Source organism: Ascidia mentula, chromosome 8 (assembly GCF_947561715.1).
Source record: "Ascidia mentula chromosome 8, kaAscMent1.1, whole genome shotgun sequence".
NCBI lineage: Eukaryota > Metazoa > Chordata > Ascidiacea > Phlebobranchia > Ascidiidae > Ascidia > Ascidia mentula.
This window is the reverse complement of record NC_138573.1, coordinates 16,793,154-16,814,051: the sequence shown is the minus strand read 5'-3', so window position 1 is coordinate 16,814,051 and position 20,898 is coordinate 16,793,154. Positions and strand designations below refer to the sequence as shown.

Below are 20,898 nucleotides of genomic sequence, written 5' to 3'. Positions count from 1 at the left end.
ACAGCTCAATATAATCTGTCAATATTACGAGCTACAGTGGCAAAATTATGTCCTTGACTACATCAGTTATACTCCCTATTTCCAGAGAATATGTCACCTTTGTTTAATAATTAACTAACTGGAAAACTAGTCTTTACATAAAACCTTTCTAAACCATATTTTCGTTCATGTGAATTTGGTTCCAATAAATATATGTGCATTTGAATTTGAAACATATCTGTTTTAGTGTTTGCATATGCTTTCAATGAATAAGGTTTTTACAGATTACTAATATCATTTCAGAGTATTGGAAAACTGAATAACCTTGTGTGTCTTGACATCAGCGAAAACAAATTGGAAGCTGTACCAGAAAGTGTTGGCCAACTAAGCTCCATTACTGATTTAACTCTTTCACACAATTTTATTGAGTTTCTACCGGACACAATTGGTAAGCCAATATCAAATTTTGCAACAAATGGTTTTAACATAAATTGTTGCATAGATTTCGTAGAAATATATTAATGAAAGGTTTAGTAAATATGCTTTTTTTGGTTTCAAAACAACCCAACCAACAACAATAGAGTCAGGGATGCATTTCATTGTTTGTGACAATGCTCAAAAATATATTTACAGTGCAGAATTGCCCCAAGTAGCAATTCTAGTTGCAGTGGTGGTGCCCTGTGTATTTGCATGTGTGACTTTCCAAGTCCAGTTTTATGACCATGAATGTTTGTGACCAAACACGCAAAACTAAACCTTTAAATCTTCCTAGAACTGTGTTAGGGTGTACAACCGCTGCATGCAAATGATTTGCTGCAAAAAGGGGCATCATATGACATGCATGGTGACAGACTGCCAACTTAGCTCAGAAACATGTGCGCAAATGTCAAAAGCTGCCATCAATACATTTGCCACTAACTAGTTGTGTTGCATGAATCATACATATTGACATTTTTTTATCTGTACTCAAATGTTTAATGGTTTGTTTTAATTTAAAGTGAGTAATCGCAAGATACCGAAAATACACACTAATAACAAAACAGAAATATTCAAAAAAACAGGTATATATGTATCTTTCACTGAAAACGGTATTTGACCAACTGAAGACAACAGGAAACAAATTTTCAAACATAGTTTTCCTGGCAATTACCAACAAACCAAGTCTGAAACACTTTCATACATTTATATTCACTGTGGTCACATTGCAATTGCGATAGTATGAATACCTTTTCAAATATGTATAGAGTATAGTTTGCTTACATGTTGTGTTTCATGTGTGGGTTGAAACATGTTAGTTCATATCCACCATGGCATAACACCAACCATTTCACGGACCTATTACCTGCACTTGCTTATAGAACATCATTATCTGTGGCCATGATTGTGTCCCTTGTGACACAAATTGGCCTCCCTCCAATATTGTTACTTTCCTTTCTTACAAACTCAGTGATTTAGTTTAGTAAATATCCTCTTTCACGAAAAGTGTTGATGGCACTGTTCCTACAATGCATTTCTTATAACACAAAGTCTATCATTTTTTATGTGTAAATGTAAGTTGAGTGTAAAATTTATTAAAAACTGTGTAATTTAGTTTTAAGTAACGATAGAAACAATTCATAACTATACCACATTTATATTGCTTATATTTGTGAAGCACACTCAGTACAACTAATGCAAGTTGTCTGTAAAATAAAAAGAAACCAGTCTAAAGAGATTTATTCATATCTTAAAAAATTTTGATTCGTATTGTTGTATGTTACCAAAAAACGAAATCTCAATATTATGCTGCTCTCTAACAGGCAACCTACAAAAGCTGTCAATCCTGAAAGTTGACCAAAACCGACTAAGGTTCCTCTCCCCGTCTATCGGAAAGTGTGCAAATATGACCGAACTCATGCTCACTGAGAACAACTTATCAGAACTTCCCATTAGCATTGGAAACCTACAGAAAATGACAACCCTGAATGTGGACAGGAACCAACTGGAACACATGCCAGTAGAGGTAAGTATTTTGGCACCAAACCAAAACATTTTGCCAAAAAAGTGGCATAGATGCAAAAAATAGATGGAGCTGTTTGTGACGTGACTACAAAGATTTTTGTCGGTAATGTTAGTGCTGTGATATTTTTTTGTAAAAAAAGTAAGTGCAATGATTACTCAAAACTAGCTTTAATCTCACCAATCATCAGGCAAATGCACCATACCATATGTTTGTCAAGGAAAAATTAAAATTTTTTTTTTTTTACATATATGCAAGATGTAAATTTCCCAAACCATTACCATTGTGCACCTACACTCGCATACGCTTTGTCATACGACTGGTAATATTGTAGTGTCTGAAGACGTCTGCGCGTCCTGTCTTTGTGGTTTTCCACTCCATTAGATCTCACACGATTGTTCCATCTCCACCATCCCTCAATTCTACTCAAATAACTTGTGTCAATACATGATTTTGTACAGAAACATGTCTGTATTCAATAATCCCTTGCAATGATTTGATCCAAGGGCGTGGTTTTGTGTGTAGCTTTACAAATATTTCAAGCTTATCCATGTATTGAGGCACTTTATAGACATAACAGGGACTGTGTATAAAGCACAATGCAAAACCTTGTTTCGTTATTAGTCTGATTACAAAGGAGTAACAATTTATATGTAGTAGTACAAAGTGTAGTACATACCAAGAAAATTAATCACACTTTAATGATGTCGAAGTTTAATACAACAGCCAGTGCTTTGCTTCGTAAAAAAAATTGTTTTAATAAAAAAAGCAATTAAGATCCTTTCAAATTAATTTGTGTTTAATCTTGTTAGCCATAACAATACCTCCAACTAAAAAGTTTCATACACTGCTTTTATTATTGTTTACAAAATTAGAAACATGAAGCTAAATTATTTTCAGAAAAAAGCAGTAGTAACATCTAAGTACATTTTCATCTTAGGTTGGAAATTGCAGCCAGCTAAACATTCTCTCTGTTCGCGACAACATGCTCACAGAGATACCAAGCGAGCTTGCAAAAGCACAAAACTTGCGAGTTCTTGATATTAGCGGAAACAAGTTGGATCATCTTCCCATATCTCTCGCATCACTTAAGCTCAAAGGTTGGCACAGTTTCGGAGAATTGTAACACAACAATTGTGTAGGATATTTCAAAAACAATTAATTCCATAGCAAAATACATTGTTTATTTATTACACTAAAATCACCACAGTTGATGTACTTCATTAAACATGACTTGCTAATATTTGTGAAAATTTATACAAACTTTTAGACAGGGTAAAGTTATTGGAAATAGCATTATCACGATCAAGCACACCACACCCATATGTCAACTTTTGCCAAAATGTTTTATTTTGAATATTTACAGCATTATGGCTATCGGAAAATCAATCCCAGCCATTATTGAAGTTCCAAACAGAAGAACAAATCCCACATGGGGAAGTTCTAACATGCTTCCTGTTGCCACAGCAACCAAACCACAGCATGGGTATGTAAGGGCTCATTAAGATGTCCTTTTGTTATTCTGCCACGCGTGCATTTTCTTGCCTTAACAAGGACTTCATCGAGTCAGTGTATGATATGATGAGAAGAGCACTGAATCTACCCCACAATAATACTACATTATTTCAGAATGTTAGACCAATGGTTAATGGCTACATACACGCGGGTGCTGTTTTTGGAAGCCCAAGGAGCTGTTTTATCCTAAGAAATGTCATGTTTGTTTAAGATTAACATTCACAAACTTTCTGATTGGTTGAATCATTAGGCAGCTGGGTCAACCTAACATGCATTTTTAATAAACCTGTTATCCCGCTTTTCATGTTATAATTGAAAATCATTATGAACCTAATCAACTCTTTCTACAAAATAATGTAAAAATTTCACAAAAACTTGTAATCGATTTCAACTTTTTCATGTTTTTCTTAGTCAACTTGTTGAACGGAAGCGTTACAACCACCCAGGATGACCTAAGCAGTGTAGGAAAGCAACAGAAGAGAATAACGTTCCACGAAGACCAACTTCCAGACATCGAAGATGAAGGGGTAAGATGTGATTTGTTTAAGATGCATTATTGTCATTTTTGTACTGTCCATTGGGAAAGTTATTAATGTGGATTATTTTTATGCCTGACAAATTTGATGTTTGCAGACCACATTAAAAAGTGCTTGTCATGCTACAGTATATCATTAAGTATGTTCTGATTCATTTTGATAATTGAATTACATTGAAATTTGTATTTTTAATTATGTCACTGGCCCTGGGGTATAGATATTACATGTGCGACGTATGCTATCTAAATACAAAATGTATCAGGAAAACCTAAGCTTAAGTTTTTGTATCTTTTCTCCCTGTAAGTAACCGCCACTAAGTTAATATTTTCGAATTACTGTTCCATCACAGCAAGGTGTATTGCAACATCACCGAACACCGCATCCCAAAGCTAGTGTTCATTTTTGAATACAATAGTCAGTCTTTTTTAAAAGAGTTCCAAATCAAGAGAATTAAGTTCGTATTTCGTAGACATATAAAGACTAATACAGCATGTTTAATAATTTTTCATCACAGCAAGGTGTATTGCAACGTCACCTAACACCTCATCCCAAAGAACTGAAGCGTCAACACCAGAGTGAAGTACTTCAACGAGCTAGACAGAAAGCACAGACCGAGGCAGATGCGGCCAAAGCAGAGGAGGGTGAGTGTTTAACTTCATATTTACTCTTTTCCATACCACGCCAACATTGTGTGTATTACAGGTACGAGCAAAAAGACCAAGGGTAGGCCTAACTTCTAATTGTCTGCCATGAACTTTTGTTTTGCTTCAAATTTGTTTTTTTTATTTTCTTATTTTATTACTTGCTGGTTGCACCAAAGACTTCATTTCAGTCACCATGTTATTTATTTTTATTTATTTGTTACTTTTAAGTTCTCATTTTGTTTTTTTGAAAAGTTTCTATATAATCAATGCCAAATTTTGTATCAATTCAAAAGCATTCAAACAATGTAATATTTATTTAGCGGAATCTCTTAACAAGGAGATTGACCATCCCGGTGACAATCAACCTTTGATTGTCAACAATGAAAGTTTTAGGGAGGAAAATGAACCAATCCCTGCTGCAAGGAAAGTCACTATGCAAGGTAAACACTCCTCCGCAACTGTATGTAAATAAACAATGCAGGCATAATAACTTTGTTGTAAGCTTTAAATTGTGTTGGAACTGTTTTTGCAAACAAATGAATATAATTCTACAAAAAGCTGTTAGTTTTTGTCAGAAAGTCAGCTATTTTGAGAATTGCGTTATGTCTGGTAGCCCCCCTCTCAACAACAAACATAATTTATGTTGTCATTTTTGCTCAAACCAACTGTGACTTAATGAAAAAAAGACAAAACTCAATACAATATGTGGAAAGTTATTTAAACCTCTCTTAACATCAAGAAATCTAGTTATCCACATTATACTTACCAGAGTCCCAGTCAGATACAGCTGCACTTCTTGCTCATGTGGAACAAGGTGGTGGTGATAGATCATCAGATGATGAGGTAGGGTCAACATCAACATGTTTCAATTCAGAAAAAAACTCACTGTAATTTTCAATGTTAAACCAATAGTCAATGATCTTTATATGTGATATAAAATAATTGTACCATCAACAATCGGTTATATTAGATTAAACACAAGCAGCAATTGTTCAAAGGTCCATTTCATCATAGTAAATAGTGTTGTAATGTTTTTGTTGGTCTTTCACCCTGGAAATATTGTGCAGTACTCGGAGAAAGGAGTGAAATTTGATGCGGAATCGGATGAAGACAAGGAGGATCAACCGAGATCAGATCGTCTTCATCGAAAGGACACACCTCACTATAAGAGGGACATGAAAATTACCGAAACATCAAAACCTGATTCTGTTGTGGCATTGCTAAGGAACCAGTCCATGAAAGGTTATATTTTGTTGATTCAAACTCAAAAATAATTAATCAATTGTGCTTATTTCTGCTTAAAAGTTATTTGTTTGTTTTTTTATACTGAAACTGAAATTCCTCTTCAATTATGTTTTTGTTTTTTGTTTGTCTGCCATCACCATATGCCACGAACAGAGTAACAAACCTCTAAAAAGCAGACAATGTCTGTCACTGACAGCAGGCTTATCACAATCTGTGATGTTTCTTTTGATTTGTTAATATTCATGGCAGATGTTGATTATGTGTGGGAACTCATGACCACTATTGATCACATTTACAAATGTTTAAAATTTTTTTAGAAACTCGTGAAAATGGAGAAGAAACCGAAACTGAGCTCTTTCTGGACCAGGTGCCAATTTTTTTTTTTAATAAAAACCCTGATATTTGTGTAGTTTTTGTGTTATTTGAATGTAGCATAAACCATGTGGAGATTAGCCAGTAATTCAGATCCAAATGCATGAATAAAAATGGGGCTGGTACAAGTTATTTATTGTAAAAAGCTTTTTGTAAGCAAACATGGTCGAAAGAATAAGTTATTTAATTCCTTCGATCCAATTTTTTTTAGATTGAGCTAATTATTGAAAGAGAAGGTGGAGGTTTGGGATTAAGCATTGCAGGAGGAAAAGGTTCCACTCCTTTTGTGGAGGAAGATGATGGGATCTTCATCTCAAGGGTGACACCTAATGGAGCGGCTCACATCGCTGGTGTCAGAGTAGGCGACAAACTTCTTGCTGTAAGTTTCAGAAACATCACTGTCTGCATATACATTGTGGAGAATTTTATTACAACTTTTTGTTGTCGTTATTTGGTTCTGATACTTTCAAAAGGCCAGATTAAGATTCTTTAGGGTAATTTTATTGTTCATGCAGATGAAGTTATCCTACTATATATCCTTCATTGCATTTTCCCAACATATTGGGTTTGCTTACAACGCTGTGGCACCAACACTTACTCCGTTATGGCTGTGTTGTCTTTATGTCACAAGTTACTCAGTTGAGCACAGACATTAGGCATATATAATGCATGGTGACTTCAACCTAATGGAGTGTGACGACCTTTAAGTGAACTTGGGTTAACTGCAGGTCGGTGACGTGGTACTTACCGAAGTGGAACACGGCGTTGCGGTGGAAGCTCTCAAGAACAGTGATGACTCGGTACCTCTTTTGGTGGAGAGATGGTCGCGTAGAAAGGTGATTAATGTTGTTCAAATATTTACTAATTGGTTTATTGGTATTGGTGGTCGTTATACAAACAACATAACTCGAGACTTGATTTGGTAAATTACGATATGTTTGTTTATCACACGCTTTTTGTCATAATGTGTCACGTGTTGGACGAGACGGGACAAGATATTAATGGGGCGCGGGAGTTTAGCCGCAATAAACGTGTTTGTCTGCATCTAACTATCATGTAGTGTCCGTTTTAACTCTTGACTGGGATTGTACAAAAATACAAAGGCATTTGAAAATAACATGTATTGAATGGTGGTAAATCCCGACCGCGACTTTGAAAGCATGATAGAATCTGGGTTAAAAACGTTTGTGAAACCACGAATATAGACGTTCTTATCCTCTTTTCTCATAACGTTGCATAGGTTAACAGTTGGGATGTGATGTTTGCATTTTTAAGGAAGTCTCGGAACAAATTGCAGTAAAATCTTAAACCTAGCGACGAGATATTGGAATTATGTTTCGTAAACTGTGCTATATTGTGTTCATGGCAACTAATTACTATTGTTCAATTTGCAGTAAGTCCCAAAAAACGTTTGCCATGTTGCTATTGAAGTAAATTTTCTGGACTTTGCCAAACCGTGTTTTGCACATTCCCTTATTGTGAAACGAAATCATGGACGGAGTTAATTTAATCAATTGTTTGTTTTGGATCTTGTGAAAATTAATTTGGAAAAAATAGCAAGAAGTAACAACTGGTGATCCTCCCGCAGGTTAACCATCAAATGGAGAAGGAAGAACCGACAGAAGATGATGAGGAGGGTGGATCGGACGGGAACGAACATGTTGACGAACCTCCCCCTGCCGCCGTCGGATCCCAAGAAACCAAAAAGCCAACTGTGTCTTTTGCACCGGAGCCTGAACTAAAAGTACAGGGCGAGGTAAGGAGCTTTGTTGATATGGCAACCAGTTAAGATAACCTGATGAAGTTCACTTTAGTTTCGTTTAAAGAGGTTTTTTACCTAATTTTGCGTGCAATTCAGTAATAGTTAAAAATTGTAGGGCTTCGTCATACATACGTCTATATCATATGGATATTGTAAATGCGAAACAACGACCTCACCATACATACATTTACCGGCTCCTGATATTGATTTATTCTTTGCCAGACCTACACTGCCACCTTGCGGCGCACCGATCGTGGACTTGGCTTCTCGATAGCGGGCGGTAGAGGGTCGACTCCGTTCCGTGCAAACGACAATGGAATTTTCGTGTCCAAAGTAGTGGAAGGTGGTCAAGCTGATGTGGAAGGAGAAATACAATACGGCGATAAAGTCCTTTCAGTAAGTCAACTGGCTCAAATATTGCATTCGCAGATTAGGATGCTTCAATCGCCCAAACCGCTTATAAATCAGATAAAAGTACAGTCGAAAACTATCTGAGGTTGTTTAACGTGGTTGGTCAAATATTTACAAGATTCTGACAATGAGGCAAAATAAAATGCTATAATTATTTCACTCCAGATACAGGTAAAATTGATCATTGTAATGGCACCCCTAGCTTCCAAGGCGCAATACAGAATGCGGTTTGGTGTCTAAGAAATAAATGAATGAATCTAATCAGCAATCATTAGGTTTAGAGGCTTCGCATTAATGCGTTATCTAATTAACAATCTAAGTTTTTTTTTAAAGATTTGTTTTTCAAAAATACCACCCACAAAAATGGAATCTTGCTAATTACTCTACGCTCCTTGCAGATCAATGGCTTGGATATGTCCAACGCGTCGCACGACGAGGCAGTAAAACTCCTCAAGCAAATAAGCAACGATTCGGCCATAGCCCTGGTTCTCTACCGTGAAGATTTCTTCTACCACCAACCAGAGGGTCAGCAGGCACAGCCACAAACTGAGGAACCATACGAAGCCCCGAATAATACCAACACCAACAATGCCGTGGGCTTGGATAGTTATAACATTCCTGTACCCACTACAAGGGCGTTTGTCCAGGAAGAGGCACCTCCGCCTCCCGTATACACGGAGGCCTCCAAGTTCCCAGAGGAGGTAAGCGTTGCCATACCTCAATCACCATGACAGTAGGACAGTTTTATCGCGAAGATATTGGACTGAGGTTTAGTCGTTTGGCGTTTTAATAGGTTTCCAATATCGTTAAATAATTGGGAGTGCCCTTTTGGGATTGTGCAATAAATCCTGGTAAAGACAGACCAAAATTTCTTTTTTTTTATGTTATATAGTTTTTTCGTTGTTTTTTGTTACAAAATATAATAAAACGACATTAGGTTTTTATACAGGAAACCAACAACGCGTTTGTGGGCCTACCGTATATTTTCGATTAAATGCCTCGATTTATAAAGGTTAGTTTTTCGGGTCGTTTAGTGGCTTCGAATCGAGGGCAGCCTATTCTATTTTTAATGCACCTTTTTTTTGTATGATCTGTGTTTCGTTGGCTTTCACCGTTACTTCTTACATGCCGACATCGTGGGAAGGTGGTTTTACTGCGCAATATTAAGGTCTTGCTTTGCAATTTTAAGCGACAGATTTGGTGAAAACGAGCACTTACGCGTAACACATTCATTTTAACATTTACCTACTACCTATATTAAATCTTTAACACCATCGCATGTGGCTTACAGTCGAGGGCGGTCACAGTCACATACAATCTTGTAGATACATCACAAACACCAATCCGTGCGTGGTCATCAATACCGCCAGGCGTGTAAGGATCCCGACTTTTTGTTTTGTATCGTGTGTGTCACGTCCATTTATAGGCGGTTCTCAGCAAATTATGACCCCGGGACTCGCAGTCATGACCCGGTCACTCATGAGTTAGTCAGCAAATAAACATGGCCGCATAGGGTGGCCTTCACCCCCATCGCGGGTTACCCATAATGTGGTCTGCGGTTTGCTCATTCAAAATGGGATCGTTATCAAGCCTGTGAATTATTAAAGCTACTGTTGAAATTGTCATAAAAACGACAGCTATCAACGTTTCCATGTGCAGTACTCAAGACGGTCGTTCTGGTTTCAAAAAACAAAACATCACATAGTCGCCGAGCGCCTGCGTTTTTCTATTAGTGTTATTAAAAAACAAACAAACCTTCTGAAACAAACCGAATGCTTGTGACGTGACGTCACCATATTCCGCCTAACCATGTCAACACATTTATCGTCTTAGGCTAAGACTTTCACATTAAAATATTTTTCTATGGCAGGAAATCGAGCTTTATCGAGGATCTGGACCTCTTGGTCTCAGTATCGTGGGTGGACGAGACCACAACAGCCACCCGTTCGGTATCAGCGAGCCAGGAATCTTCGTATCTAAGGTAAGTTGAATGTCTTCATCATGTAGAGATTATGATGTGGAGTTTCGTAAAAAAATAAGAAAGTGGAATTTTCTAAAAATCTGGAAGTGTTTCAATGCCTGAAACTCCTTGGCCATGTGTAGGTATAAGGCAAACCCGCTCAACACAATTCCGTTGATAAAAGTTAGTGTTAACTATTACTTTTCCCGACAAGCCGTGAATCATCAAATGGCTTATTTTTCGCCACACAAGATCTGCTCATGAGCTTTTAAATTGTGTTTTGCCCCTAATGACCCAAGGACGCTTGCACGTAAAAAACAAGGCTAATCCAGCGGCTTTACCGGGTCAATAAAGATGATTTGTTGCGCCAAGACACAGAGATCTTATGTGCGCGAGTACCCTTATACTTGGGCGTTTTTTGGCGCTGTACAGTCTGTTTTAAATTCGTTTATTAGAGAAAGCAAATGGTGCACTTACTCATCATAACCTTTCTGTCTGAATAGCTGCCACCTCTTCGTTAAATGGTTTTTTTAAAGTGCAGTTATAAACTTACCATCCCTATGGATGGCATGTAAACTATGTTGACGTCATTCAGGCCTCTAATGATTGCTATTGAAACGAGCCAGCAATATATAGGCATGACGACGTTCTTGATCAACTGCTCCCATTTATTAACCACAGAACCAAACCGAAAGTGATATTTGAATATTTTATTGCAACGGTTATTTATGTGAAACGAATGAATATCTCTCATGTGGGGGGATACGTCACGAAATAGTGCAACTGAATGTTGTACTTAATGAGAAATTGACCCTTCGTGGCCCATAAATTTGGCATGCGACCCCTGGCAGGATCGGGAGCGTACGCAATATAAAAGTTGCTGGTAACGCTCATAGCATTTATTTGACCTTCTGCTCCAAACCTCTTTAACAATGTACCGTCTCGATTAGGAATTTTTTATTGTGTATGAAGAACACCTGATTGAACTGGTCTGAACCTTCCCAGACCGACAAAGAAATGCCAATATTTGATTAAACACAGTCTAGACTCTGGACTGGGCCATTTTACACAAATAAGTCTTGAAACATGTCCAGAATCGATTTGGATGAAATTGGAACGTAGATGAAATGTTAATACACCGATGTTTAACACGGCATTGACCTTATCCTATTTCCGAATCAATTACGTATAAAGACACACCTCACCCCATTTAGTGATGAATGATTGCCCCTTTACACTCCCCCAAACCCTCTGTGCGGTCGTAAAAACGTCGTTTAAAACTATTAGGTACAATCAAAATTCGTGAAAAAATCGATAGGTTCTCACTGAATAATAGAAAACCATGTCCGTGCAACTGTGACGCTTGGGAATAAAATCAGTGCAGAACACAATGCGGTTGAAATGTTGGATTGCTTGATACTTTTTGGCAATTCAGTTGGAACAAACTTAACGGCGCTGTTCCTTCCTCGCAAGCCCAAACTAAAGTGTACCAAACAGAACATATTAAAACAACAATAACAGTTAATAAGGCATAAGTAAGTACTTCCCAACAGATGAAAGCATGTATATTTTTTGGGGCGGTAAAAAACGACAATAACGTTTTTCATTCCCGTAACCCCTTTCGAAATCATCCCACTTCGATCACGAACTGACTCAATTTACCCAACTTTTACCCAGATTCAATCGGATGGAGCAGCGGCCACCAGCAACCTCCGCATCGGTGATCGGATTCTGGAAGTCAACAACGAAGATCTGCGTTATGCGACCCATGATGAGGGGGTTAACGCCCTGTTGTCGAGCGGGACGACCATGCAACTTGTTGTACGTCACGATCCACCACCACCTGAAATGGCGGTAAGTTTACTAATGGACGGAAATTTGGCGCGGAAAAACTTGCAACCCGTGTGTTCTTTTTGAGTGGCACAAAATCAATGTAGTTTTCTGGACTTCTGGCCTCTTAGGAAATCAAGTTCAAGAATGTTAATATACTGACTCATGGTCAGTATTTAGTCATTGTCAGTGTGTTATATTCTACAAGACAGAAACCTAGTTACAATTAATATGTCATTGTTCAAATCTAGTCATAAAACAGATTACACAAATGTTACGAATGGAGTATAACGAATATGCTGTACCCGGTACAAAGCACTACATCCACTGAGCAGTAATACATGACCTTTACTAATCAACTTATTGGGCACACATTTCACCAGCATCCGGACCAGTAGGGTAATCATGTACAGTCAACAATTAATTATTTAGTTAGGAAAACAATCGATTCAGTGCGACCAACAAATGGAATACTCACTATTATAAAGGTTAGCAATTTAATGATCAGTCTTTATCTTTCATCATGAAGTCTCATTACATTAAATCCTACTGTAAGTGCGGTGGATCCCATAGTGAAAGGACAATATACACACGCGAGACGTTTGAATTGCGATTCTGCATTGGATCATGGGTGCTTAACTAAAACAAATGCCTGTTATATTATAATTACACCCGTTTGCCCTGGAAGTGAATCATATAAAGTGAGGGTTGGGTTGGTAGTGAATGGTTAGTAGTTAAAACTGTTTTGACAGTTCTCAAGTAAATGAGTTGGTGGCTCGTTGGCCGTTAGGAAGTTATGTTTTATTCTGGTCGAAACTCGATCGCCGAATGCGCAAGGTTTTGATTTGTTGACGCCAATTCATAGAGGTGTGTTCATCTACAAGAACTTGTTCAAATTACGCGACGTGTCGAAAGCACAAGTTGTGCCGTCGTTACAGGTCTCGAAATTGAAAGCTTGGGTTTTACAAAATATGTTTAAACGTTTGTGTGTGTTCTGGATGGTGTATCTGACTCGGTTTTGCTGGTTGAAGTTGGTGTAGACTCTTTCCGTCTTACTGTTTACGTTTTTGACCGAAAGTTAAACCGAAGTCAGTGCGATGCCAGGAAACGTAGAAACAAATTGCGACAATAGACTGAAAAGAGAATTAAAGTGGAACCTGACGTAAGGTCGTGCTAGGGAGACCGCATTTACAGCTTAAAAGTCTGACAAACCAAAAATCACTGCGTTTAGAAATACCGTAACTGTCGGAGTGGGATTAGTCATCACAGTTGAGTGGATACTTCATTTCAACAGACCTCATTTTCTTTCCGATTGTTCATCCACTAAAGACATTGTCTGCCTTTGCAAACAACCCAGTTCCTGGAGTAGTTTCAAAACCTTTTGTTGTTATTTGCGTTTGGTTTTGTGAAATGGGCCCGCCATGCATTTGATTTTGCCGCTTCGATATTTGTATTTCTATCATTGTCTACGCTTGACAATTTGTAAATTATCACCTATAATCAAACAGTACAAAGTCTTGGTTCTGTGCTGGCAGACCATACGCTGTATATCAAACAACATCATTGCAATGCTTATTCCACACACCGCTGTCACAGTCGTTTACATGTAATGAAAAGTTGGCTCCCTCAGAACTAGGTTTCATAAACATACAACTGACCGTCAATGTGCTTTCGCAGGAAATTGTGCTCAGTCGAAATCCCGGAGAAAAACTTGGAATCAGCATCCGAGGCGGGGTCAAAGGTCACCCGGGAAATCCCCAGGACGAGACAGACGAGGGCATTTTCATCTCCAAGGTCAGGGTTTGGAAATAAGCTGCGCCCTCAGCTGCAAAAACACTAAACAGTTGTAAACACTAAACACTTGTAAATCGCCAATCAATCGCTTGCCATACCGAAAGGGGAAATGGGGTTGTGGGGTTATCGCAAAACAAACTCGTCTGTTGTTGGTTCTGCCGAGGAACTGTGAGGGAGAACCAGAAGAAGTTTGTTGCCAGTCTTGCGTCTCACATGTGATCTCGGTCATGCTCCCGTCACCAGATATTATGACAAATTAACTAAGTTTTGCATGCTTGGTAAATCCGCAAACACAACCCAACATGACATATCCTTAGTAACATGGATCTGTTGTCGTGTAGGAAGGATTAAAATAATATTAAAAAGGTGAAACTTGACGTAGGTTACCACACACATACACGAATTCGATGCAAACGTCGTTAATCCTAAGAAAAAACACGCTATTCAAAATTTTCCCATGTGCAGATCAATTCTGCCGGAGCAGCGAGCAGAGACGGACGAATACAAGTAGGTCATAGGATTCTAGAGGTCAACAACCAATCCCTACTCGGTTGTACGCACGCCGAGGCAGTCAGAACGCTAAGATCTATCGGCGACCACGCTTCCTTTCTGCTTTGCAAAGGCTACGACCCTGCTGAGGTATCTGTATGCGGGTTGCACGCCGGCCATCCTGCCAATCAACAGACAGAGGTAGTTTTTTTTTTCACAATAATTCGAGTGTTTTACTCCCAAGCGTATGTCGGTATGTCGTCATTTTGTGTGTTACGTGGTTTTGTAGCATGGCCTCAAAGCTTGATCGTGCCGCACAATCAGTTCTGCCGCTCGCTGGATGATTCTGTATGTTGTGTGGGTTGTTAGTGACCGAAATTGACTGAATTAATTTTCTGCAAGTAGTCAGTATTTGTGAGTTGTGAGTATCGAGACGTTCTTCGTGAAAATGAAGTATTTTGCCCATTGGAAGTCATTTCCACAACCTGAAAAATGACGACACCTCTGTTATTTGCATTTTTGAATAAATGCGAAAGTAAAGTTTTCCCGCTTACAATCTTTTCTCAACAAAGGAGGAAGTCTTATTGAAAACCTTCTCGTGGATGGTGCCCACACACTCACTTCGTAGCAGCACTATACAAACTTTCTTAATATTGTTACAATTCTATCCCATGATGTGACACAAATAGTACGCGGGTAATACTACTCCACACCTCCGATCAGAAGAATGAGTCTCTCTAATTTGTAGTGCGAGTTCCATACGACGGAAACGCAAACCCCTCCCTCGGTTTGCGTGGGTAATCGTGTTACATCAAATCAGCGGTGAATTTTTTCTTTGTCGGAATCGCCGTGACGTCAGAGGGTTGTGATTTGGTCACATCTTCGCAGACGGGAGTGAACATATCGATTTCGTATTTTCTGGAAGATTTGCTGTCTTTTTGCTGTGCGCCTTGCCAACATTTCCGATAGTTTTTCGTCTGTTGATGTCAAATAGCATTGGGGAAGTTACGATCAGGTCTGATGAAGATAAGGCGAGTTTTGCGGCTCAAACTTAATATTACAAGGCAAAGCGGGCCTCGAAGATAGATAGGAGATTACTGTTACTGTTTCACTTCAGAAAAAATTGCCTGTTTTAAGTTTGATCTTATGCTTATTCTTATGTTAAAATTTCAAGCATATTTTGCAGTGAGAGTTTATTATGTAAAAAGGCGAACTGGTAGTTGCGTCCAACCACCAGCTGCCTTGAAATTTGAAGCAAACCCTATCTATTGATTCCATTTTCGCCCGTGTTCGATGTAATATTTGCACAAGTGCTTCAAAAATTGATTTCTACGTTGCGCGGACAATTGCTAAGCGTACCGAACTCGTTCCCTCGTAGATTTGAGCTGAGGTGAGCGCTTGGATCAATTTTCCGAACGAAAATAAATCGTTTGTCTTAAAACTGCTTCACCAGGACGGGACCATCACTTTGCACATATGCCAATTTTAATTGCGACATGTTCTTTTGCTTTAAAGTCTTGTAAAACCGGCAAAGTGTCACAATCTTAACACTCAGGTCTGGCTAAACACATGTAACCGAACACAAAGACGCACATTTAAATTTCTGTTGACTTTTTAGTTTGGAAACACCAGAGTACCAAGTATAGGTTGTGGAGCGATTCTGAATCCCTGAAACAATGCAGGGTACCAAGTTGTGTAAAAAGGTGAATGGTTTATGCAGATTCACTACCAGATTGGCTAGGATTTGTTTGTGATCAATGTAATGTTTAGGGTTATTAAATATCAAGCCGATATTTTGTTTTGTAAACTTCAAAAGGTTTCATTCCGCTATCGGCTCCCACAATCCTTCCAAAGGAAGCGTCTGTTTATAGTAAGGCGACACTTTGACCGTTACACCCAGGTGTAAGACTTTCACTACAACCTTCCAAGGTTACATCCTATACTGGCCGTGCAATTTCTTGTTCATTGTTGGTGGGTTCACATTGAAATCGCGATTTAACTGAGTAATGCGGATTTTGTGTCAATACACTGACTAAGTTTTTGTCATTTTTGAATTTGATTGACTTCATTGTAATATGGGTTACCAATGGAGAGGACACACCGATATCGTTTTGCACCTTTAATTCGTCAACACATCAATGTATGAGCCGTAATTTTCGCTCTATTCAACCCGTAGTCGTTTGCGCCGGCGTTTACCAACTACCCAGGACAAAAGGCGGGCTTATCGCACCTCGGTAAAGAGCACATACGCTCTCGAACGAACCTTACGTCATGTTTTGAGTGGTCGCTGTACAAAAGGTTTTGACTCGGGATAATGTGGTCGCCAGTCTTTACACAGAGTGCGAAGGCGGCGACACTTTTTAATGTGTGCTTTTCTAAACCTTCGCGCCTTGTCTGGGCGTACGTGCAGTTCGCTAGAGTGTGATTTTTGGATATTGCAGGCACTTTTACCCGAAATCTCGCTTGCACAATTTGTCGTTGTCGGTTTTAGTTTCACTTTGCGGAAAATCCTACAGTTCAGCTGGGATGAGCTCTCCGGCATTGAAATGAAAGGTTGGAGTGGGAAGAGTTTTGTAGTGTTTTATGTGAAATTAGTGTTTGAAGTTGCTAGGTTGCAGTTTTTCCATTGCCTTAAAGTGGGTTGATGATAAGCTTTCACTATATTTGTGTAAAGAATAACTAAAGGTTTCTTCAGCCATTAAAGAAGCCCTGTTGAAAATTCTATGAATAACAATTTGACATTACAACAGCAAAATACTTGTAGGGTTTATAATTATGAACATAAATGTTAAAGGTATTGAATTTATATCTGACAATTGAAGGCCAGGTTATTAGTTGAAAAGTTATGCTTGTGTAGAAAGTTTTGAAAGCTTCGAAATATTCCTCATGACCAACATTATATACTTACATCCGTTCAGTTTTGTTTCAAAGAAAGCAGCATCCAAACGCATCTGTACCATAGTGGTGCCAATCTTATTACAACCCTTTGTTCTCATCAAATCTGCGCTTTTTGATCAATTTTAAGCTGGTTTTATTTCCCTGGAGGATCCGGAAGGCATTATTGCCCAGTGACCTCTCTACAATCTGAACACGTTAAGGGCATTCAGGTGAATTGTAATGTGATTAATATTGAGGCCAGGTGACTTATAATTGCAAATGCGCGAAAATTTGACTAATATTAGGCGTTGAATTCGCAGTTTGGTCGATATGGAAACTGTATGCTCCGGTAGACAAATTAGCTGTAAAACATTATTTCCGTCAAAAAAATTTGCGCAGCAATATGACTTCATCAAAGTTTGTTCGCGTAAATTTACGTCATCCTATAAAAAGATCTACAATGCGGTAATTAGGTCTCACCGAAAGTTTGGTTGTTGGTAATGTTGGAAGCACACCATGGGGCGTTGTAGGTGAGGTCAAAGTTAACTTCTGACAATTTTTGCTCGTATTGACAAAAAAACACAGGAGGAATGTAAAACATAGTTGCCCTTTTTCTCTCTTTTGTAAAAAAACGAATTCGGGAGTCGTGCGACAGATGGTTCGAGGTTGTATGAACGCGAGAATTGGAAACTTGGAAGCGCAATGCCGGGTGAGGAGGCATTGGGTTGCTAAAACTTGTTTAATAACTAAAAGTAAAATTCACGATGGCTTGAAACGCGTTCGCGTGTTCAATTCGTGCGAATGCATGTCTGCTTGTAATAGTTATGTTTCTTACCCATTTTTGGCGGTTGCAGCTTCTCTGCTGGGCAACTTTCATGAAACAAATATCATAGTCTTATGTGAGCACTTTTCCATTTATTCATTAATATTTCCTATCTCTGTTCAGCATTTTTGTTAAAAAATTCAAAAATTTTATTTGCAACATTGCAGTAATACTTGTTGAAACGTGTATATTTGCCAAGGCAGTCAAGCACTGCATACTGGCAAACAAGTCACTAATACAATACAACTCGCGTAATCCGGTACACAGGTGCGAATGCGGTTGGTAAGTAGTGAGAAGTTCTGACAACCTCATTCTTGCTTAACTTGTTGCCAAGTTACCATGACCGCACAACGCTTTGGTGCTTTGTGGACTTTATAATTGCGTAGTTATAGCGGAACCCTAACGACGGACTGCAAACCTTCGTTTATTCGTATCCGGTTTTCTACAATCTTGTTATTTTTGTGAAGTTAGTCCAAGCAGAATTTGTGAACATGTTTTAGTTTGCTTAGATTGTGACATGAAAATTAGGCAATGTCTGACGAGTCTTTCAGATTTTGTGGGGGGCGCATTTTTGTCGCCTCAACTTTTTTTGAAAATAAAATAAAAATTCGAAAATATTGTCATGGAAAGTGTCGTTTTATATTACCAAATAATTTTGCTATGAAATAAATCTGATCAGGACGCATTTTTTAGCCTTATATTCTGACGCGTCATCACCCCGAGGTAGCGTCATCTTTCCCAACAGGGCCAATCAAATTCTATGACGCCTTTGCTCCCGAGCTCACTACTTCATTAATCTTATCTCCATCTGCTTGTCAAATCGAAGTGAAAGCCCAGCAATGTTGCGAGTGGATCTCCATCGTCAGGTCTTGACGATCGGTGACAGTTCACCAATAACTAATTCATCCAATCGCCTCCACGTCAAATTATCGTCATTTCTAATGAACTCTTCCACTTGTGCGTTGCTAGGCAACACCTCTCCCACCTGCCCGGTAATTTTCAACTCTACATTGCCAGTAAATAGTGTGTTGCTGCATTTGAGGGTTTTTGTTCAGCGGTTGAGGTTGTAGCTGTTAAAACGTAATCACTGATAAGACACGCAGCTAGATGTATTTTAATTAAGTTGAGTTTCACCAGTTTATCCACCGTTGGTTGAATATATTAAGTTTATATGTATTCGTGAGTGTGTAGCACGTGCTTTAACTTAAACAAACTTTAACTATTTCTGCAATTACAAGGTTTTAGGTTGAAATAAGGACGAAAGTAAACTTATTTTCGTCCTTATTTCAACGCAACACGTTGTTATTGCAGAATAGCATTTCAACCATGGTGGTGCATTTAGTGCGACGTCAGGTTAATAGTTTTTTGCAGTAAACCAACTAGCCTATTATTGGAAAAATGGCAAGCGTGAACGCTTGAAACCATTCTGTTCCAGTAAACTTAACTATAATCACTTAATTGCGGAATTGTTATTGAGGTCACAGTGCTATTCTGTACATAGTTTCCGCTTCATGACTTCCTGCATAACCAACCCTGTGTCTTAAGAGGTTATACTTATAGTAATAAACCCCACAGCCCCCAGAATGCAACATGGGGTCATCACTTTCACCCAATCATCACCCTCGGGTCGTCCATCAGTGCCCGGCGCTCGCTTTGAAATCGCCGCGAACGTGACAAGCGATGACGCGATCGGCGTGACGTAACAATTAAGGTGCGCTCGCACTCGTCGTTTAGAATCGCTGTATTGGCACGGGCGCGGGTAATGGATGTCTTGGAAATTCGCGATTGAGCGATAATGATCGCATGTAACTCGAGATATGCGGTTCCGTATCCCCGGGGCTATAACCGGGCGTGTTTGGCCTGACACACTTCGGCCTTTTTGCACGAGAATTCCAGGCGCGTGTCTTCGGAAAATGTAGTGTCAGATATTGTGTTTGTGTTCTCAGTGCAGAACTGTTCGTCAAGTTGAAAGCTGCAACGAATTATCTTGAAATGAAAAGAATAATTGGCATGCAAAGTTTCGTTGTGTTGCAAGTTATCTGTATTATACTTAGCAGCATATTAGTAGTCTCCGTGTTTTTCAAGCTAACGCGGCGATGCTTCCCCATATATCTAATAGTGGTTATCATAGTACATATAAGCATGCATACAGGGTAATCTTGGTGGCGGCGTTTAAGTTTATTCTGCTTTTGAGGTGAAACAAATTGCTTTCGTGACATTGCCAGTATGTGTGCAATTCCCACCATTTGGAGTAGAATGTATAAATCACCCCAAACTAGGTACGTATTACTGCGCTCAAATCCCGCGTTACCGACTAAGGGTTGTACCTTTAAACGCGATCTGTAATCGTTAAAAACACACACGCGTTAACACCGGATTAAGTGGAGGCAGAAGCTTTGCCCTGCGTTATCCGAAGTATTTAGTGAGTCTGACCACATCGCCTTGTGGTATCGTGCTAAGTGTGCGTTTACGTCAGAAGTATTCCACGTTTATAATTGGTTTTCTTTTGTGGGCGTGAGGCTGTATATGGGACTGTTTTTATGTGGGAAACATTATTACTTAAGTTTTCAACGAAAATTATTTGCCGTTGTGGTTGTCGTTGTTTTCCACACGGTTTCAAAGAACGCACAACGAATCTTCACATATCAGGTTTCAAAACGGA

The 20,898-nt window shown here is 38.9% G+C and overlaps 1 protein-coding gene across 8 annotated transcripts in view; it reads left to right on the top strand.

Moving 5' to 3' along the window:
* LOC145910562 (protein scribble homolog) overlaps positions 1–20,898 on the top strand; it is a 40,443-nt gene that overhangs the window by 1,967 nt on the left and 17,578 nt on the right. For all 8 annotated transcript variants that reach the window (XM_082997729.1, XM_082997734.1, XM_082997736.1 and 5 more), the window contains exons 7-26: positions 283–427; positions 1,779–1,981; positions 2,919–3,078; positions 3,345–3,464; positions 3,905–4,020; positions 4,544–4,670; positions 4,732–4,752; positions 4,994–5,113; positions 5,443–5,516; positions 5,741–5,915; positions 6,236–6,285; positions 6,502–6,669; positions 7,019–7,126; positions 7,879–8,046; positions 8,275–8,448; positions 8,862–9,164; positions 10,334–10,444; positions 12,101–12,277; positions 13,931–14,047; positions 14,513–14,737. In XM_082997729.1, coding sequence (XP_082853855.1) covers positions 283–427; positions 1,779–1,981; positions 2,919–3,078; positions 3,345–3,464; positions 3,905–4,020; positions 4,544–4,670; positions 4,732–4,752; positions 4,994–5,113; positions 5,443–5,516; positions 5,741–5,915; positions 6,236–6,285; positions 6,502–6,669; positions 7,019–7,126; positions 7,879–8,046; positions 8,275–8,448; positions 8,862–9,164; positions 10,334–10,444; positions 12,101–12,277; positions 13,931–14,047; positions 14,513–14,737 — 2,862 coding nt within the window. The remainder of the gene's footprint in view (positions 1–282; positions 428–1,778; positions 1,982–2,918; positions 3,079–3,344; positions 3,465–3,904; positions 4,021–4,543; positions 4,671–4,731; positions 4,753–4,993; positions 5,114–5,442; positions 5,517–5,740; positions 5,916–6,235; positions 6,286–6,501; positions 6,670–7,018; positions 7,127–7,878; positions 8,047–8,274; positions 8,449–8,861; positions 9,165–10,333; positions 10,445–12,100; positions 12,278–13,930; positions 14,048–14,512; positions 14,738–20,898) is intronic.